Genomic DNA, 21,233 nt, shown 5'->3' on the forward strand with positions numbered 1-21,233 from the left:
ATTTTTGTAGTGATAGGTTATGGGGTAATGGGTTTAAAGCAAGAGTAGATGGGAGGGAGAAAGTTTTAGTGATGAGGTTGCCCAGAGAGGTGGTGGATTCCCCATCCTGGAAACAAAGGAAAAAAGGAAACAAAAAAGGAACCAAAATAAAAGGCCAGGTTGGATGGAGCAGCCTGATCCATCAAGGTGTCCATGGAGGAGCTTGGGTGACCTTTGAATGTCCCTTCCAACCCAAATGACACTGTGATTATAACCAACCAAGAGCCAGGGGATGGGAAAACAGGGGATTGATCCATCCTGGGAGGAGGGGAGAGGAGAAAGGAAATGATTTTTTCTCCTGGATCAGCTCTGCTCTCACTGTGTGAGTGCACAGGAGCTGGGAATGATGTGTCTCTGTCCTCTGTCTGTGACTGTGCTGGAGGCACACAGGAGAGGGACATTTGTCACTGATGTCACTTCTCCAGCTGGACTGTCTAAAAACACCTTAGAGGAAAATGCAAACCCTTCCACTCCTCCAACTGCAGAGATTTTATTCCGATTTTTCTGCCGCTGAGGGCAAGGATTGTGTAAGTTTTGGAGCATCATATGATGTTCCTGCTGGGTAGTGACAACTACTTCATGCCTATTGCAGCTTACCTAAGTTACTATTTTAAGTAAATTACTGCCACTAATGACAGAAACGGGGAGAGAAATCAATAAAATTTCAATTTGACACATAACTTTTTAGGTGGAGCCCTTCTGTTCTTAAGCCTTACGGGATTATTATTGTTTCTGTGGACTAAACCAGGCCAAATAGCTCAAGTTAAACCTATTAGAAAACTGGCGTGGATTTAAAGGCTCAGAACCATCTGGGAATGAGATCACACAGAGTGGTTCTTAATATAGACAGCTTTGTCATTACAGATCTATTTGAGAACCAATTAATTGGCACTGACCTAAAGCACTGTTGTGACACACTTCCATATGTAAAAAGGTTAAAAGTATTGTTGGGCAGAAACTTAATCTTGTTATATATATATTTAATTTCGAGGATAAAGCATGAGGAGAGCAGTAATTGTATAGAATGTTTTGAAGGAAAATACAAATTCTTCCTCTGGCTATTTTTGTCTATCCTTGCTAGCACCTTGTTTTACTTGTTGGGGTTTTTTTGGGTTTTTTTTCCCCTTTTTAAATTATCTTTTAAAGTTTTTAAAAGGTAATTCACACTCTGCATAAAGTGTATTGTTGGTTTGCATAACCACTCCCCAGTGTTGACTGAGATTCTAAATAATTCTATAAGATAAATAATAAAGTGAAACAAACCATTTTATATTTGGAAAAAAGATAAATGCTGACATAAAATGTTTAAATGCCACAGTAAAATTTAGCGTTATTAATTTAGCCTTATTAGTATATCAAAAAGCTAGAATTTTCAAATAGGGGTTTTTCAAGTGCAGCCAAGCACTACATAATTTTTTTTCCATAAAAGATCTGGTTTGTTTTTTTTTTAATGCAACTTTACATCTTTTTAGAGGATTTAAATACTGAATACCTTGGGAAAACAAGACACTGCTCATATAATCTGCCTGTTCAGATCACCAAGAAGAAATAGGTGAAAAATGAAGAGGCTTTAAGAGTAGGAAAAGTTAATTTCTGTGTTTCTAAACACTTGTGCTGATGTTATTAACGTTGAACTCCTGGATGGTGAATAGGTAAGAGGATTTAGTGGACAAAGAAGGTGATTTTGTTTTATTTTTGTTGGTGACACAGTGGAAGAATCCGACATCATCGACCTGGAGAAGCGCTACTGGCTGCTCAAGGCTCAATCAAGAACTGGCCGCTTTGATTTGGAAACATTTGCCCCTTTAGTGTCTCCTCCCATCCACCCATCTCTGAGTGAAGGTATGCAACGAGCCTCAGGGCTCTAGGAACCTCTGTGACACACAAATGTTGTGCCTTCAAAAGGGGCTGGTCTGAAATGTCCTGTAAGCTTGAATGGGTAATTTCACTGAATTATGAGAAATGGGAATTGATGCCTGAGAAATCTCTGTTGGGAAGTCTGCAATGCTGAAGGAAGTGGTGTATTCTTATCAGTTGGCAGGAAATATGTCAGATTTTTTTAATAAGTTGCCCTGTAGCTGCTTAAATTTTTTTCTTAAGATTCTGTTAGAACAAAATAAACTGCTAGCCCTGAATGAGAGAAAATCCACCATTTTTAAGCTAAAAAATGTGACCTTCACCTATTAAATGGCAGCTGAGTGTGCAAGCCAGCTATTGTATCATGTAGCCAATGGAACACCCTTCCCTGATAGTGTAAATTAAGGAAGATTTTATTCAGGAGACTCAGTCAGGAGATTTGTAGGTTGTTATTTGTGCTAACAGCCAAACTGGTCTGTCCAGTTGAAGGCACTCTGGTAATAACTGGAGGCTGCAGTTGTCTAATTGCCATTTGCTGCACGACATGAGGATGTTCAGGGACATTCCACTTGCACACCAGTGTTGGTCTGCAGTCCTGGAGATACAATTTTTTTATTACCAAATGGTTGGCTTTACTGACAAGTGGCAGCAGTAAGTAACAAATGGGAAATTCATCTGCAATGTTAAAAAAATCAGAATTTATGTCCAATTCTGCAGGGATGTATCTCCACATTCTTTTGTTCCTAAATGTGTTTTTATCTACTCAATGATTTAAATTTGCACAGCTGCTGTGGAGAAACTTGAATGATTTCTGGTTATTCTTTGCCTTCTGTGGGGTCATTGTTGCTAAAAAAAAAAAGCTATGGGATAAATAATGCTGAATGATTGGAACTCTTAAATACTTTGAAGGCTGGTAACTACAGCTCCTAATTCAGGGCCAAATTTGCAGTGAAATTCAGTGATTTCCATAGGAATTTCTGTCAGGAAATTCTGCCCATACTGGTTCAGACCCACTGTGAATCAGTCATTCCAAGGAGGGTGTGAAGATCAGACAGCTGCTTGGAATTCTTGATTCCCTCCCCACCCCTGGCTGGATCAGCCATCCCTGAGAGATGTAATTCACCTTTAAATGCTCTTAATTACCTTTATTACCCTTAATAAGAATAAATGGCAAGTGTTTGTACTTCCCCTTGCCCGTGTTCCCCATTAACCCCTGTGGAGGTGCAGGGAGGCTGTCAGGTGCTGTAACAGGAGATGCTTTTGTGGTTTGCAGGTTTGTTTAATGCTTTTGATGAAAACCGAGACAATCACATAGATTTTAAAGAAATTTCCTGTGGGCTCTCAGCATGTTGCAGGGGACCCTTGGCAGAGAGACAGAAGTGTAAGTATGCAAAATTTAACTGTTGATTTTTGAAGACTTTTCCAGTTTGAACGATGAGGGTTAGTTGTTTTCACCTTTTGAGATTTTTTTTTTCCAACTGAACAAGTGCATTTCTGTGAAAGGTGACTTGAGAAGTTAAAAGAAAATAGAGGAATTTTAAATATCAAGGTTTCCTTTTATAAAGGATGATTAAACCTAATTCTATGTATTTGACAGCTTATCAGTAGTTCCATATAAATTGCTTAACTGGGAAAAACTACATTTCAGAAGCTATTTTGCAGCATTCTGCATTTTGATGCAGAAGTGTGTATCTCAATATAGAAAGTGCAAACACTTAGCTACTCATTATCTGTAATAGAAAACAAATGTCCTATTTGATTGTCTTGTGGTAAATAGCATGTTGTGGCTTCTCACTGCCCAGTTCCCAGCTGGCTCCCTGCAAGGTCCCTGTGTTTTCAAACACTTTTTGTTCCCCACTTCTCCAAAACCACATTGTTGCTGTAATTCCCTGGAAATTTCTGGATGCACACATGTTCCCTGCTGTGTCCCAGCAGAGGATTGCAGGAATCTGGGTTTGAGTTGATGAAACACAGCTGCTCCATTTCCTCACCTCCACACGTGCATCCCTCCTGTCACAACTGTCAGCACTAAGTCAGCTGCCTGGGACTCTGCAGGCTTAGGGGCTGCGAGGAAGAAAGAAAAAGAGTTGTGTTGGGGTGGTTCTAAGGTGGTTCTGACAGCAAAGTCATTCCTTTTTCCCTCAGTTTGCTTCAAGGTGTTTGATGTGGACAGGGATGGAGTCTTGTCTCGCACCGAGCTCAAGGACATGGTGGTGGCACTTCTAGAGGTCTGGAAAGACAACAGGACAGACAAAATACCTGTGAGTTGTGGCTGGGGGTTGATTTCCTTCTGTTTCCTGGGCCATCCTTCCAGAGGAGGATTGGGCATGTTGTTGGGACAGGGATCAGTGAGATACAGGCTGCCCTGAGCCCCTCAGCTGAGGGGGGTGACAAGTGGCTGTCCCTTGCCTTGCACAGCTGAGCTGCCCAGAGCACCAGGGTTTGTCTGAAATGTGTGTTCTGAGCTGCCCAGAGCACCAGGGTTTGGTGTGATGTGTGTTCTGAGCTGCCCAGAGCACCAGGGTTTGGTGTGATGTGTGTTCTGAGCTGCCCAGAGCACCAGGCTTTGGTGTGATGTGTGTTCTGAGCTGCCCAGAGCACCAGGCTTTGGTGTGATGTGTGTTCTGAGCTGCCCAGAGCACCAGGGTTTGGTGTGATGTGTGTTCTGAGCTGCCCAGAGCACCAGGGTTTGGTGTGATGTGTGTTCTGAGCTGCCCAGAGCACCAGGGTTTGTCTGAAATGTGTGTTCCTGAGCTGCCCAAGCACAAGGTTTGTCTCAAATGTGTGTTCCTGAGCTGCCCAAGCACAAGGTTTGTCTCAAATGTGTGTTCTTCCATTAAAAAAAATCTCAGGTACAAAAGCACATCTGTCTGGGAGCTCTTGGTTTGAATTGCTGAGAGTTTCCAGCATCTCTTACAGCTGTATTTTTATTCTGAACACATTCTAACTCTGTTTTCTAATCCTTTTGTTGAAGGAGCTGGACATGGGTTTGTCTGAAATTGTAGAAGATATTTTGCATATGCATGATAACACAAAGGTAGGAATTTGCTGTTCTTTCCTTTTCTTTCCCAGAATCTTCAGTTTATTTATAAGGAAGTAAAGCCTTGTGCTTTCTTCAGAGCAGAGATATGTCAATAAAGTATCTTCTTCAAGAAATGTCAGTTTTCCATTAAAATTTAGCACGTTGTTCTGTGAAAGAAATAACATGTTTGAATTTTATAAGCCATTTTAATACATGAAGCTAAACCCAAAATGCATAACAAAATGAAATTAATTGGATGCCTACACTGTTTGCAAGGCTTTGCTGTGCATAACTAACACCAGTTTTAAATCTGATGCTTGACTTCTGCTCTGGAGAAACTCTTCTTTGTTTCCTGAGAAAATTGATCTTATGAAGAAGAAGTGCACAAGTTTATCTTATATTTTATGCTGTGTCAAGACACATTATCCTCCTGTGGAGGCATCTGTCATGACACAACAAAAAGTTCTGGTAGTTTATATATTACGTTTTAGATTTAACTGGGTGCAAATCTGTAATTATATCCTTGCTCTTTGGAGATAGATTTGGAGATATCCACAAACAACATCGTGGGATTACTTCCATTATTTCATCCTTTGTTTCACTAATTGGGAAGAGTGTCTGGAAATGATAAATAATTTATGAAATACTATAAAGAATGTCTAGAAATGCTTAATTACTCGTTTGATTAGTTGTCTTGCCTGCTTCTACTCCAACAAAGTGGTGGGCAAATACTTTATTGTAGTTCTTTAATTGCCAAAGCAGTGGAAAATGTGGCTTCTCTGTGTTTCATCCTTTGAGGGTTTTATTATGTGGCTTCTTTAAAAAAAGGGTAATTTATAAGCAAGTGTACAACAGTCCTGATTCCACAAAGAGTTAAAAAAAGAAGACTTCAGTCTTCAGAATATTTTTTTAGTTGCATCATCAGTGTAGTGCTGGAAAGAGCTGATGGTGCAGTAATTACATAAATTATTTAACCTCTTTTTGTGTGTTAGCTTTGACCTGGGTGATCTCTGGAGAAAATGGTCTGTAAGGAGAGGCAGACTAACTGCCAGTGCTGTAAAATTGGCTCTGAGTTATATTGCCAGATAAAAAAATCAGATTGATCCCTTCAGTGAATCGAAGGTCCCTCTGACATGGTTGGTGTTCCAGCACTGGGACTTGGCAGGTGATGGGGAATTAATGGGATTTGTGGTGTTAGGGGAGATCACAAGGGCTGGATGATCCAAACTGGCTTTTCTCCTCCCTCAGAGGAAGATGAAGGGTTGGGAATGGATGCAGTGATGAGCACTGGGTGTGAGTGATGGAGAGTAGGGGCAGAAGTTCCACACTGAGCTTAGTTCACCCTCTCTACCCTCAAAGCTTTTTGGTTCTCTAGGTTGCCTGTGCTATGGTAAAACTGGATTTTTTTTTTTCTTTCATTGGATCAAATTTTATTTAAAAAGCAGTAGATGTCAATTTTTATAAAACCCCTGGTTTTGTCATGCCTTGTATGAGACACATAATGAACATTTTACCAGAACCAGGTTCACATTTTGATGATTCTTCCTTTCCCTCTCCTCCCCTCCAGCTCGGACACCTCACTCTGGAAGACTACCAGATATGGAGTGTGAAGAGTGCTCTTGCCAATGAATTTTTAAATCTGCTTTTTCAGGTATGTTGAGAGGAAATCTAAAGTTGTCATTTGCAGTAATTAACTGCTGAGCTTTTTGCATGGCCACGAAGTGCAGCATCAGCATCTGTGTGCACACTGTGGCTGCTGCAGGAGGGGATGTGGCTTTGCAGCTCTGGGCTGCCTTGACAGAATGATTCTCTCTTTGATTATTGTTCCTTGCAGTGCATGGAGATGCCTAAAGCCTCATTTGTTCAAGAAAACCTGGTGCACTGTTCTGAAAATGAGCAGAAATTTGGAGTGGATCAGCAGTTATGTTTTCCATTTGACAGAGGCTGTGTTTTAAATGGGTTTTGTGGCAAATCTTCGCCAAGAAAGTAACCCAGGGAATGAGAAAAATCTCCAATTCTTTCCCCTTTACATTTTACAACCATTTTCCCTTTACATTTTCTGTTAAGGCTCTCCAAGGTACCTCTCATTGCTTCCTTAATGAAGCAGTCCTTGAAAGCTGGGCTATCCTATCACTGCTCACTGGCAGAAGCTGAGGATTAAGTATGTGCTGAATTGGGTTTTAATTGAGCTTGAATTGGATTTTTCTAAATCCTTGAAAGCCATATTTTAGCTCTGGCTCACTTTGTGCAGAAAATAACCCTCCAAGAGTATTTGCATGCCGTTTGTTCCTTACCTGTTTTTTGTAGTGGTTGATACTTGGAGTTTAAATTATAATAATAATAATAATCCTAATTGGTCTGTGACTGCTTTATAAATTGCATTTTGAATGATGCTTTCCCAAGAGCCTCAGGGTGACTGAGTGAGAGAATCCTGAGGCCACCAGCTACACCACAGCTGGAAAGAATAACACCAGAAAGTTCTTCAAATTCATTTTATCTCTAATTACAGCAGGTTTTGCTTACATTGCAGCCTTCTCAAGAAGGGCTGTCTCTATTTTTGGCCTGTCTAGCATCAGATATCCCCTCATAACTAAATATTGATGAACTAACAAATATCTCTGCAATCTTGACAAAGAATGAATGAAGATGTAATAAATCTGTCTTAATGCTGATTACACATCACCAGTGTTGCACATTGCTCATTGGAAGTCTCATTTACAATATTTTTTTTTCCTCCTGGCAGAGCTGCTGTATTTTCATTTTAGATTTTAATTTTAATTTTTTTTTTGGTAACTTTATCATATGAGGCACAGGGCAGAGCCTGCCATTGATTTCTCTGGGCATTTATTTGAGGTGTCAAGTGCCTCATCTACAGACAGAAAAGCCAAATATTCCGAGTGGAAAGCTTGTCAACAAATGGGTTTGTTTGCAGAAGGGTTACTCCATCTGAGGAATCTCATTTTAGCTCAATACTGCACAAATTTAAAAAGAAACACCAGAGCCAGCTGTGTTGTGTGTGCTGGAAAATCTGGTGCTTCCCCCTGGCTAATGGCCTTTGTTTCATTCAGAATGTGAAATGGTCTCTCTCACTGCAATATCAATTTAAATAAGACATCTTAGCAGCGATTAGAAATCTCCAGCTGAGATACAAATTGATAGCCTCAAAAGAGACATAAGGAAAGGACTGTAAATCATGGTGTGAGCAGCAAAACCATCTGGGAGAGCTGAGAGCTGCCCCTGGAAGGTTCCTGTGCAGTTCTTCCCTCCCCTCCTCACTCCCTGGCCAGCTTTACTGGGGAGGAACCAGTCAAATAGGAGTTTTATATCCCATCTGACTCTGGACTGGGAGTGAAACCCCACCCAGGCCAGGCAGCTCTCCAGGAGATGAGGCCTTTTCCTTCTGGGTTCAGTTCAAAATGAAATAAAGAAATAGAAAGAAAACCAGCAGCAGACATGCAGAGAATGTCCTGCAGTTTGCAGAGTGTTTTTGGATGTGGTTTGGGTTGGTTGCTCTGCTTTGAACTTCTCAGCCTCTCCAGTGCTTGTTTCCCTTTCAGTCCCATCTAGAACTCACTTGTTCCTTTAAATTATTTTTAACTTTCAATTCATCCTCATCCAACCACTTTCACTCTCCAGCTCCTCCTTCCCTCTCTCCAGCACACACAGACATCCCAACTTGATCCATGTCAGCCCTGTGATCTTCCACAGCCTGAAAAATAAGGCAAACTGTGTTTCTGTTCACCTGAATATTTGTCTTGGGGCATTTGACATTCTTGGTGCCTTTATCTTAACAGTGGTTGTGAATCTCACAGCTCAAAAGACTTTTTTGTTAGTGATTTATTCAATTTTAGGTGATCTTGCTCCATTATTAAATGATGAAAAATCTAATTCGAGTTAGGTTTTGGGGGTTTTTTTTGCCTTTTAATAAGAATGAATTTCTTTTTCCAGGTGTGTCACATAGTTTTGGGACTGCGACCTGCCACCCCCGAGGAGGAAGGACAGATTATTAGGTGTGTGCTTTGCTCAGGAGCTTAAACAGCTTTCAGCCTCACCTTTTGGTATTTTCAAGAGGAGTGGAAATTCGCTGTTGCAGCTGATAATTGATGTTCTCTCTGTGCAGAGGCTGGTTAGAAAGAGAAAGCAGGTATGGCCTCCAGCCAGGGCACAACTGGTTTCTCATTGCTATGCCCTGGTGGCACCAGTGGAAAGAATATGTCAAATATGTAAGTAAAATAATAATAATAATCTATACTGAATGAGTGATTTCTTGTATGTCTGAATGTGTTGATGGAAAAAACACATGTGGAGCAAATGCCTGATGAACCAATAATGCTCAGAATTGAGCATCTCCTGTCTCTTGGTAAAAAAGAATTGTTCTGCTGAATCATTGTTATGTGGGGAGCTTTCCAGTGTAATTTCATTAAACTCTCATCTCTTTCATCATTCCTGCATCTCAAAATATTTTTTGAATAAAAAACCTGCTCTCACAGCAGCACTTCCTTCAAGTTTTCTGATACATGTGATATTAAAGCTTCCCACTTTGGGTTTGACTTGGCTTGGGCCACAAATACACTCAGAATTTTCGGAATAGAGGAGGAAATTGGTATAATTTGCTTTAGAGGCAATGACAAAATAGTCTGGTACCCAGTGATGATCAAAGGAGTCCTACTAAAACTCATAGCTACAGGGTGCTCTTTAATACCCTTGAACTAAAATATTTAAGCTAAAGCACCACTAGGAATTTGACAAAATACAGAATGCTTAATAAATCTAATAAAATTTAATTGGAGATGAGTATTATTTGCGAGCTAAACAAGTGAAATAAACCTCTCAGAAGAGTTTTATATCCTCATAAGTAATCATATAAGTATTTGATTTGTTTTTATAAAAACAAGTAGCTGAAAGTACTCAGTACTGCAATGTGTGCATTAACTAACCAAGTAATGACCATTATTCTTTGTGCACAATGAATTGGACAAATGCTGGTTGAAATGCCTGAAATGCCAGGTAATTTGATCCTCAGCCTGGTGTAAGAGCTCAGATGTGCACAGGATTTCATCCCTAATCCTTTGCATAATGGCACAAGGCCATTACTCACTGCACCTCTCAAGCAAAGGAAAAAAAAAAACCAGAATTTCTGTGAAAATGCTGCAGGTTTGAGGAAAAAAATGTGGATTTTGTTGTTGTGCTCGCTGTTCTCATTTAACCACACGAAATTCAACAGGGACAAATCTTCAAATATTTATAGGCTGCAATTATGGCTGTTTAAAACCAGGTGTATTTTTATGTATCTAGGTAGGGAAAAGAGCTGTGAAATTCTGATCCAGTGCAGAATGGTTTATTTGGTTATTTTAACAATTTTGGGCATTTATTCCTGCTGATTTTTTAATTGGTTCACGTAGAAAGGATTTTTTTTCTTCAGTAAACCTTGCAATGTGCAAAAGTGGTCACAGAGCTGTGAATCTGAAGTGTCTGCTTTGACTTCCAGGCCTTTGATCTTGGCTGATAATTAACTTCTCCATTTCTTCCCAACTGCAGGATGCAAACCCTGTTGTGATAGAACCTTCATCTGTCTTGAGTGGAGGTAAGAATTCCCTCGTAGCTGCTGCAGCCAAAACCCCAGAACAGGGAGAAGACAAAATGGGAGGTCTTAATGACTTCAGTGCTCCAGAAGAAAAGTTTTCAGATAATATTTCCACTGCCTCAGAAGCCTCAGAGTCCACCAGCAGCAGTAAGCACCTTATTTCCTTGGAGGTTTAAATGTAGAACAGCTTTTTGGGAAAACTGCACACTGCATGGACCTCTCCAGGGAAAAAGATAGCACAGTTTGGATTGCAGGATTTGTAGGATTGTCAGGATTTTTTTAGGATTTTTTAGTGTGTGGTGGATAAACACAAGCCAGTCTTGTTAAACAGCAGTTTTTCAGTTGTGCTGGGATTTCCAGATTTATTTTCATGGTATTTTTTTTTCCTATCATTTATTTTCTGAGTGGATTTTCACTCCATTTGCGCCCCACTTTCACATTAAGTCATTATAAACTCATACCTGATTGATCCTATACTCTGCCATGCAATGATAGTAAAAAGAGAGAAAAAAGCAGCAAAAAACCATGAGGAAAAGCATAGCTGTAGTTTTACAGGGCATGTGATTTAAATTTGAATGAGGTTATGCAGATTCTAAGAGCCATCTTTGTGAAAGAAGAGATTTTAGTCCTGATTTTCAATGAGTTCTTGGGAGAATTGGAGATATTTTCTTGTAAGGCAGATGAAGATTGTATCTGATATTTTAAAATCATAACTTCAATTTAAATTAGATAAATTACTGTGATTTTTGGGGGTGATAGGGTTTGGGGGAAACAAAAGACAGGAAGAGAGACAAGTTTTAGCTTAAAGGTTCTTCCTTTTTATTTTTATTTGAATTGAAATTTCCATTTAGTTCTGCATGACCAAAGCAGCTTCTATAAGAATAAAAACATTTGCCTTTTCAAGGAAAATAAAGTAAGGCATTACTGGATATATCTTCAGCTCTGTATATGAGTTTTTGAGGAGTTTGATATTCAAACATCCAGACTACAAATAAATGCTCACCACATTTGCTCATGCAAAGCTGGTTAGGCTGTTTCAGAGCTGTGTTTGTATAATCATGATATCAAATATATAAAATACAATCTAAAATCATAAATCCCTTTCTGAGAGATGATTTCTTTATCACTGGAGTTGGAAGAGTTGCATGTTTCACTGCAGGATGAAGCACAGCAAACTTGAGCAACCGATTTTAAAACAAAGATACAAAAGTGTAACTCATTCCTTTGTGGTTTTCTGGGCTCCTCAACTGGATTATTTCTGGTTTTTTTCCCCTGCACTGTGCTCAGACACTGTGTACCCTGGCACCCCAGGCTCTGAGGTGAGCTTTGCCAGGCAGCACAACTCTTCAGACAACAACAACCAGTGCTTCCTGGCATCCAACGGGAATTCCCTGCTGCAGCTGAACCCCCAGAAACCAGGAGCTATTGATAACCAACCCCTGGTGACACAGGAGCCAGTCAAGGTAAATGCACCAATGGAAAAAAAAAACAAGGGTATTTGAACTCTCTCTTATCACAGCTTTTTATGTTGGTCTTTTCCAGCTTAATTCTGAATTAACACCGCTCTGTCATATAACAAAATTTAGCTTTCCTACTCTTAGGAAATTTTTAGGAAAAAATTGTGTTCTACTTGTAAAGCTATTCTTGTCTTTTGTGAGAAAAGAAACATTCAAGATGTTCTTACGCAGAACTGAGCAGTGAGAAAGGTGTTTATGAAAACACAGCTTGCAGCATTAAATGTAAAATACTTGGATAATCAAACACTTGAGTGCTTCCATCGAAATATGAATTTGCTGCTGTTGCATAACAACACAGTAAAATAAACCTGACAGTTTGTGCAGGATCAGTGCAAATAAAACATGAAACACAGAGCAGCAGCATCGGTGTTGAGCAGAGATGGGATTTTTCAATCCAAAATTGCTGGAGGAGATGACACAAGAGCAAAACACATGAATTTTATACTGGACAAGCTTTTAGAGAAATAGCAAATAATGAAACTTGAATGTTAATTATTGGTACATTTAACTACCATCTTTCAGTGTGAAAAGCAGCTGCTAATTGTTACTTAGAAGTCTTTTAATAATTCAAGAGTGTTCTGTGTTCATGAACTAAAATCATTGTGGCCATGTGCTAATTTTTTCCACTTGAGATGTGACAAAACCCCTTTTTTTTTTTAAAGGCTGCATCATTAACCATGGAGGGTGGAAGGTTAAAGAGATCTCCCCAGCTGGTGGAAGGAAAGGACTATGTCATGGTGCCAGAACCAGTTTGGAGAGCACTTTACCACTGGTATGGAGCAAACCTGTCCTTGCCCAGGCCGGTAAGTTGCCATTTTAGACACTTTTTAACAACCAAATTTACCCAGTGGCACAAGGTAACCTCTTAAAATTAAAAACCTCCCACTTCATCCCAGTTTGAAGAGCAAGCTGGGAAAAAGCAGCCTCCAGACTAGCCCTGGATGGAAAGCTGTGGATATTTAGCAGGAGGTTTGCAGCACAATCCCAGGGGATCTTGAGCAGTGCTGCTCAGCTGCTGCTGTTTGCTAAAGCACACAAAAGTAAACTTGAGGTCAGTTGGAAAGGCTTGGCATCAAAACTCTCCTCTTTGACAGCTGAGAGAAAGTCAAAAACCTATAAAATTAAAATTGAGACACCGGCAGCTCTGGAAACCTGTTTGTTCTCTCTGACAATGTCGTGAAGTGAGGAGAAGGTAACAATTGCTGCTTCAGATTCAGTGTCAGATTAATGTGCAAAATTTGGGGAAGAGCTCAAAAGCAGATGGCAATAGGTGAGTCCAGTGAAGAAAAGAAGCAAAGCCTGTTCTCTGTCAGAATGGCTGTTCAGGAGCTCTTGGGAGCTGCAGCTGCACGACTGTGGTCACTGAAAACATTGGGAACTTTTCCCTCAGTTTCTCTGCAGTGTATTTATTCCACAGACAGGTTGGTTTGTTCTGTGTCAGGCAGTCCCTCGTAGAACATGCACTTGAAAAAATGATAAGAGGGGTTTTTTGTGATGGTGGCAATAGATATTTGGTGGTTGGTGTCACAAACACTGTGTCACAGATGGGAGAGGATTATCTCCATGAATTTTGACAATTTGGTGTGTTGGCTCTAGTGCAGGCAATTATTTTACAGGGAAAAATCACTGGCTTCTTACCTCCTCCCACACATTCTCCATGGAAACAAACACCTTGCATGATCCACAAAAGGCCACATCACTTTATACACAAAGTAATGTGCTTTTTTTTTTCTCAGAAAATGTCATCAGTATTGTTTTTGTTGTAGCAGAAGTTTAATGCTGTGGCAATTCAATGTGTTATGTTGCCTCTCACAGCTTGAGCTGTTTTCTTCTGCCTCAGATGGTCACAAAAAGAGTGAACATTCCTTCCATATCTGTTTGTATATTTGGGCAGATCTAGGTGGGAAAATCTTTAGAGAAATGGTGGCTGAAAAGCTGCAAAACATGTTTTGGGGTAATTTCAGCCTTTTTTCTGTCAATGCAGCAAAATGCAACAAAAGTAAGTTGCAGCCTGTTTGTACAATATGAAGGTTTTAAATCAATCCTGTGGCTCACAAAGTTCAAACCAAATGTCTTATTCTGCATTTGTCAGTTTTTTCAAGAGCTGTGAACTTCAATGTGGAAGGATACAGTGAGTGGGATTAATGAGGTTCATTGTGGATTCACATATATTCCAGGAATTATAAAAATGTTCTTGTTGTGATGTGGTGCAGAGGGTGATGCTGCACTAAATAAGGTGTTTGCTTTTGACAACCTGCAGCTAATAAGCTTCAAAAAATGCTTAGAAATCAGGAAATCCTCATTCCTGTGCATATTTGCCTAAGACGCCACGAGAAGTTCGAATTTCTAGTCTCCTTGTAAAAAAGTTTGATTTTTTAACCACTTCCTCATTTTTTAACAATTTAGTCATTAAAATAATTTATTCCATTCCCTCCACTCTTACAAGGTGAGTCTGTCAAGCGTTGCTGATGTGTTTTTCAGGTGATCAAGAACAGCAAGACGAACGTGCCGGAGCTGGAGCTCTTCCCAAGATACCTGCTGTTCCTGCGGCAGCAGCCAGCCACACGCACCCAGCAGTCCAACGTCTGGGTCAATATGGGTATGATGAGCCTCAGAATGTTCCCTCAGCATTTGCCCAGAGGTAACTTAAGAATGCAGCAAGAATCACCATCCCTGTGCAGTTTCTAGGGCAGCCCAGGCTGGGGGAGCTTCCTGCGCTGTGCTCAATCAGCCCCGAGGCACAGGCAGCACTGGGGAAACATCCAGGGGTTTTTCCCCCTGCCTTCTCCTCCTGGGGAGAGGCAGCAGGGAAATCAGTTGATTCCCAGTAATTCTCATTACTGTAAAGTCATGGGTGAGTTGGGAGTGAGGAATGAGCACTGCAGAAGCTCAGCTGATCAGAAGAGCAGAGCTGGGCATTCCCACTGGGAATGATTCCTGTAGCCATGGAATGGGTGACTCTGTGGCTCTCTGATAGTGCAGTGGCACAATAAATTCAATTAATGCTCAGCCAACTGCTTCTGAGTTGCTTGGGCAGCTGGGCTTTGATGCCCAAAATTATTTAATGCTCTTTAGAGTGTGATGAAATGAACGGAATATCAAGACTATTATTTGATGTAGTTCAAAAAGACAATTAAATACAAAGTGTAAACGCAGCAAAAATCTATTTGTCGTAATTGTGGTGGTAATGCTCACCAAAAGATTGTACAAGAGGAATCTTTTGGTGGTGGCTTCACATTTCAGCTGGGAAGTGTTGCAGGATTTGTCTGCAGTTCCCAGTTTGCCTTTCACAAGGGGCTGGAAGAAATCCCTGCTGTTCACATTTGCATCCACAGTAATGTGTCCAAAAATGGGCTCACCTGACTGCTGAAAATTCAACCCTTCAGCCTTGCTAATGTCACCATGTGGTTAAAACCCTCATGCAGATGCTCCATTTCTCACTGCTTTGGTAGGATCTAAACCCTCTGTGTAGTCAGCAGCTGCCTGTGCCATCGAGCTCTGCTGCAGAAACTGCCTCTGCCCAAATTCAGCTTTCCTGCCTGGCCTAATCAATGGAAACTGCTTTGTGTGGACATCCTAAAATGCCCAAATTCCAATGAAGAGAATCTTCTCATGTGCCAAATTTGATCTTGATTTGGAATTACTTTGCACTGCATTAATTTGATTGTCCAATCAGTCATTAATCTTGTGGAGTTCTCAGATGTGCTTTCTTGCTGTAATCTTACAACTAATCCTCTGATCCCTAATCTCAAAAAATGTTGGTTTGTTTTCTTTTAAAAAAAAACCTGAGTACTTTGCTTGGTACACTGAAGCCAGACTGATGCTTTGCTGATTTATAAGGTATTGTTTACTCTCTTGTCAAACTGCATGTGATAATATCATACTGCACTTTTCATATGTTATTGTTTGTTTATTTTATTGTAATCTTTTAACAGTGAAAATAGAATTGTGTCACTTTTCAGGTTACTTAAGTATTGCAGTTGCCCAGTTTGGGTTTGGCTGGATAATAAAAGCTTTTCATGTCTGTAAGGAGTGAGGAACTTCTGAAGTTTAAACTAAAAAAGCTCAAAAAAACCCTCCTTATCTAAAATTTTTCTCATCTCTAGAGCAGATGTTTTGTTTAAAGATGAGCTCACATTAGAAAGAGCAACAATCTTGACCAATTAATTAATTAATTTGTGTTGCAAACATGGGGTTGTTGAGAAATTCTGGTGGAAATCCCAGGTGTCTTCACAGAATGTTTGGAGGAATTTAGTTATTAAGAAATACAGTTATTTCTTGTGAGCTGCCAGGGTGATTTCATGTGCACAGATAAAGTCATGCTACTCCCAAAAATAGCCAACTGACTTTTTGGACCTTTTTCTTACAACATTCTCTGAAAAAGAAAATCCACATGAAATTTTGGGGTCCTTTATTTTGAAAACTCCCTTTGTTCCTCATACTGTGTCTTTAAGAGACAAAAAGAATTGCGAAAACGTTTAAAAGTTTATTGCATTTTTTTATTTCCTATGAGAATCTCAGGGGAGCAATTTTCAAATAGGTTTTGCTAAGAAGGGAGGTAATTCATCTGCTTTTTGATAGCAAATTTGTTGTCCCAAAGGGTCAGTAACACCTGGCTTTCCACCTAACTCCCAAACACAACCACTACAAGTATCTCCTACTTCTCACAAGGAATATATTCAGTGTATAAATTATTGATCTGATCTCTGGCTAAATCCATTACCACTTCCCCTTCTCTCCCTGTGACTCCAGGCAATGTCCCTTCCCCAAATGCCCCTCTGAAGAGGGTGTTGGCTTACACAGGCTGCTTCAGTCGGATGCAAACCATCAAAGAGATCCACGAGTATCTGTCGCAGAGGTTGCGCATCAAGGAGGAGGACATGCGCCTCTGGCTCTACAACAGTGAGGTAATGCTGCTCCTCTGCCCTCCTCCCTTCATTTTTAATGTTTTATTCCTTTCCAGAAACTATTCAATACATGCACAGAAAGATTAGAGTGGCCATAAATGTCCTTTACAGTTAAAGACTCTTCCTATTTGGTTTTTTTGTGCTTTAATTTCCTTGCTTTGAGGTTAAAGGATCCTCAGATTGTTGTACATTTAGAACTCTAATTCTCTGATGTATTTTTTTCCTCCTGCAGAACTATCTCACTTTGCTGGATGATGAAGATCACAGACTGGAATATCTTAAAATCCAAGATGAGCAGCATTTAGTAATAGAAGGTATAAAAATTGGCAATGATTGGTTTATACACTAAAAATAGAGGTTTACAGAGGGAACCTATGGGGAGATGGTGGCAAAACTAATTCAGGAAAGTTTGCATGTGTTTTATCCCTATTTTGCAATACATTTAGATCTTTTGTTGATTTGCAACAACCAAAAATATTAGTGGTGGCTCATGGACTGATTTTGTCAGACCTGGCAGATCCTTATTAAACATTAGAATAAGCACTGAAAAATTTGCTATTCAACAGCAAAGCAATCCCAAGGCTGCTTTCTAAAGATGTTTCTGGTGTGGTTGGAGGGATGCCAGTGTTAGAATGAGTTCCAATAATGATTAGAAACATTGAAATGAAAACTAGCAAAAATAATAACTAAAACTAAGCAAATTTCTAATCCCAAATAGTAGAGAATTTTAATTAAACCTCTTCAGCTGTGTAAGCTCTCTGGAGTAAGTAACAATTTTAAAAAAACTCTTTTCATGTCCCTTTCTAGTTCGAAACAAAGACATGAGCTGGCCAGAAGAGATGTCTTTTATAGCAAACAGCAGTAAAATAGACAGACACAAAGGTGAGTCTTTCCCAGAGTCCCTGAATTATGATGAGGAGAAAAATCCAAGAGTGTATTACGTTGAAACAATTCTTTTTAACATAAGTCCCCTTCACATTGTGTGAGGTCTTTTATGCTGCTTTGCTTGGTCTTTATATTAACTTTGAAATGCTGGAAATGTGGCATGTAGAGATAAATTTGGAGATGTTCAGACCCATTTAGTAAATGGTACACAGCAGACTTTGGGTTTTGTGTTTATTACCTTGGATATTTTCCAGGCAAGGAATAGTTAAGATTTGAACAAATGAATCCAGAATTTTCAGTGGCTTAATTAGCTGTAAACATTTAGCATGGATTGTACTGCTGTGGTGCATCAGCTCAGCAAAACCCCTCCATTTCCATGGAGCAGATATTTTAAATGTAGTAATTTGTAGCAGGTTAAATTAAATCAGTTACTATGAGAAGGCCCTGATCCAACATTCTGCATTTCCTCACTGCACAACTTCTCTAACACTGTTTTTTTTCTCAGTTCCTACTGAGAAAGGTGCAACAGGACTGAGCAACCTGGGCAACACGTGCTTCATGAACTCCAGCATCCAATGTGTCAGCAACACCCAACCCCTGACTCGCTACTTCATCTCAGGAAGGCACCTCTATGAGCTCAACAGGTAATTCCTGCTGCCACAACTGTGCCTTTTTGCCTGCTGGAACATTTATCCTTCTGAAAGCTGGAATTCAGTGGAAAGGAGTAATTTAAATTCAGTGTTGCCAGCTCTGTAGCAGATACTGCATTATAGGCATGGAAATACCTCTTGTTTCTGGGAGCAAAAAAGCCTTTCTGCTTCCTGCTTCATCTCCAGGCTTGAGCTGTGTTTAGATTTTAATATGTTATTAATTCCTTTGTAATTCCTAGGACAAATCCCATAGGAATGAAAGGACACATGGCCAAGTGCTATGGGGATTTGGTGCAGGAGCTGTGGAGTGGCACCCAGAAGAACATAGCCCCCCTAAAGCTGAGGGTGAGTTATTCCAAGGATTTCTTGGAAGAGCAGGAATTCAGTGCTTTCTTTCCTGGTGTTTCCTGTATTGTAGCAGTTTGGAGACTCAGAGTCTCCCCTAGAAAAAGGGAAGGTCCAGTGTTTATCAGTCCTGGTGGGATCTGTGGTTGTAAAGCCAAAGGAGTCACCTGGAATGACTCAGGTTGTGCTATTAGATGTGGTTTTCATAGCCCTTTTTAGGGCCAAAAGATGATGCATTTACCTGTAAATGACCTTTTGTTCTGAAATCAAAAGGGTTTCTCTTCAGCTCTTGGCAGTTGAATTTGTGTTCATTGACAGCACATGTCTCATCTACAATATTTTGATTTATTTTTACATTTGTTACCTGGTATTAAATAACTTTCTGGCTTTTTTTTTTTATAGTGGACAATAGCAAAATATGCTCCAAGATTTAATGGCTTTCAACAGCAAGACTCCCAGGAGCTTCTGGCTTTCCTTCTGGATGGACTGCATGAGGATTTGAACAGAGTTCATGATAAGCCATATGTTGAACTGAAGGACAGTGATGGTCGACCAGACTGGGAAGTAGCAGCAGAGGTGGGGCTTGAAATCTTTGGGTTTTGGGATTTTTTTTGTGTGGTTTTTTTTTCCCTTATAGCACTAAACTGAGAAATTATTGATGAGGCTTCCTGTTGCAAAGCTGTTTTGGGACTGTACCACCTTTTGGCTCTTGTCAGAGCTGTGATTTACAGAGGCAATTTCACCTTTGAGCTGAAAATTAATTTTAATTATTGTAACAAAAATATAAAGGTGATACTTCACAGCAATTTTGAGCAACTCCTCAAAATTCTGGAGTACCAAAACATTTCAAGATACCTGTTGGTCCCCTCAGAATTATTTTAAATGGTGTCCAAAATAACCTTGATTATTGTGTTAATTGAGAACTTTTCTTGTGCTGTAACTAAATACTTCCCATTTATTACAAATTAGTAAATAACTTTTGTGGAAATAATATGACTCCTATAGGCCAATGAAACTTTGAAGACCACAGAAGTAGTTTTCAGTCTCTAACTTAGTATTATATTTTCTGTGCTTCATTTCAGGCCTGGGAAAACCATCTGAGAAGAAACAGATCCATTGTTGTAGATTTATTTCATGGGCAGCTGAAATCCCAAGTGAAATGTAAAACTTGTGGGCATATAAGTGTTAGGTTTGACCCTTTTAATTTTTTATCCTTGCCTTTGCCAATGGACAGCTACATGCACCTAGAAATTACAGGTGAGTGGTGTCAACTTGTCATTCCTAAAACAACATTTTTGTAAGTGGAACAGCTGTTAAAAAATCAAATTTTGTTGGTGTTACTACTTATTAAGAATAATACAGTCATTTTAATATAACAGAGTACAAGAGTTTTCATTGGAATGCAGTTAAACTAAGTTACAACCTTTAAAAACTGTACATGGATGGCCCATTTTGAGCCTTGATTGAAGGATTTAATACAGAAAGGTCTAAAATGGGAAATTTGGAGAACTTTCCTTCTGTTCCCTCTCTTGTGGAGGTTGTCCTAAATCTGCCCAGAGGAAAAACCAGGCTTGAGGGAAAAATACAATATGGGTCATGAACTGTGCTCTGAGGGGACCTGTGGATTGCTGGAAAAGAGGCAGAAGAAATGATGGTAAAAAAGTGAAACAAATTTTGAAACCATTTTCTACTGCCTATGCAGCAAGAGATTTCCTGCCATCGTGGCATTGCCTGCAGACCTTGAAAATTGACTGGGAAAATGAAATAAATCATCCATTCAAGTGGGGGAAAAATATTTTCCAATAAGCAGGGAGCTGTAATGTATTACTGCCATTCAGACTTGCCCAGGTTGCTGAGCAGTGTGTTTCTTTCCCCCTTTACAGTAATTAAATTAGATGGTACCACTCCTGTTCGATATGGGCTGAGGTTGAACATGGATGAGAAGTACACAGGCTTGAAAAAACAGCTGAGTGAACTCTGTGGCCTCAAACCAGAGCAGATTCTGCTGGCAGAGGTGCACAGCTCCAATATCAAGGTAAAAAAATTAAAAAAGATTAATCATTGCTGCAACATGCTTTGGCTATTTTTGCTGCTTCTTCATTATTTTTAACATTTGAGTTTTGCTTGCGAGAGCTGTGAAATAATTTATCTAAAAGTATGATAAAAAAGCTTAGTTATCTCTCTAGATGAACTTCTATTTTGTTTTTAAACAGTGATTTGTCTTGCTGTAAATAGATGAAAATTGATTGCTAATGATATTTTTCGGGGAAAAAAAATCATCTTGAGGTGCTAAATCTCAAGTTAAGGTGCTGTGCTAAGTTTAAACACTGCCAAGACATCAGAGGCACAAGTAATGACTGGCTTAGTTCTCTACAGCATGTTTGGATATTTCCAGATAGAATTTTTATTTTTGCTGTAGAATTAAAG

General features: G+C 39.7%; 1 protein-coding gene across 6 annotated transcripts in view; it reads left to right on the top strand.

Annotated features, from left to right (window-relative positions):
• USP32 (ubiquitin specific peptidase 32) overlaps window positions 1-21,233 on the top strand; it is a 62,385-nt gene that overhangs the window by 31,155 nt on the left and 9,997 nt on the right. For 3 of the 6 annotated variants that reach the window (XR_014855761.1, XM_085078513.1, XM_085078514.1), the window contains exons 6-24: window positions 1,750-1,881; window positions 3,170-3,277; window positions 4,042-4,157; window positions 4,871-4,933; window positions 6,486-6,569; window positions 8,867-8,928; window positions 9,039-9,141; window positions 10,457-10,649; window positions 11,790-11,965; window positions 12,682-12,822; window positions 14,501-14,660; window positions 16,772-16,926; window positions 17,159-17,240; window positions 17,734-17,808; window positions 18,317-18,455; window positions 18,701-18,806; window positions 19,209-19,382; window positions 19,889-20,063; window positions 20,690-20,841. Coding sequence is in view for 3 of the 6 variants with exons in the window: in XM_085078513.1 (XP_084934639.1) it covers window positions 1,750-1,881; window positions 3,170-3,277; window positions 4,042-4,157; window positions 4,871-4,933; window positions 6,486-6,569; window positions 8,867-8,928; window positions 9,039-9,141; window positions 10,457-10,649; window positions 11,790-11,965; window positions 12,682-12,822; window positions 14,501-14,660; window positions 16,772-16,926; window positions 17,159-17,240; window positions 17,734-17,808; window positions 18,317-18,455; window positions 18,701-18,806; window positions 19,209-19,382; window positions 19,889-20,063; window positions 20,690-20,841 (2,396 nt within the window). In the remaining 3 variants the exon portion in view is untranslated. The remainder of the gene's footprint in view (window positions 1-1,749; window positions 1,882-3,169; window positions 3,278-4,041; window positions 4,158-4,870; window positions 4,934-6,485; window positions 6,570-8,866; window positions 8,929-9,038; window positions 9,142-10,456; window positions 10,650-11,789; window positions 11,966-12,681; window positions 12,823-14,500; window positions 14,661-16,771; window positions 16,927-17,158; window positions 17,241-17,733; window positions 17,809-18,316; window positions 18,456-18,700; window positions 18,807-19,208; window positions 19,383-19,888; window positions 20,064-20,689; window positions 20,842-21,233) is intronic. The other 3 variants (XR_014855762.1, XM_085078515.1, XR_014855763.1) reach the window with 2 other exon arrangements.

This window comes from Lichenostomus cassidix, chromosome 19 (genome assembly GCF_008360975.1).
Source record: "Lichenostomus cassidix isolate B80296 chromosome 19, HeHo_3.0, whole genome shotgun sequence".
Lineage (NCBI taxonomy): Eukaryota > Metazoa > Chordata > Aves > Passeriformes > Meliphagidae > Lichenostomus > Lichenostomus cassidix.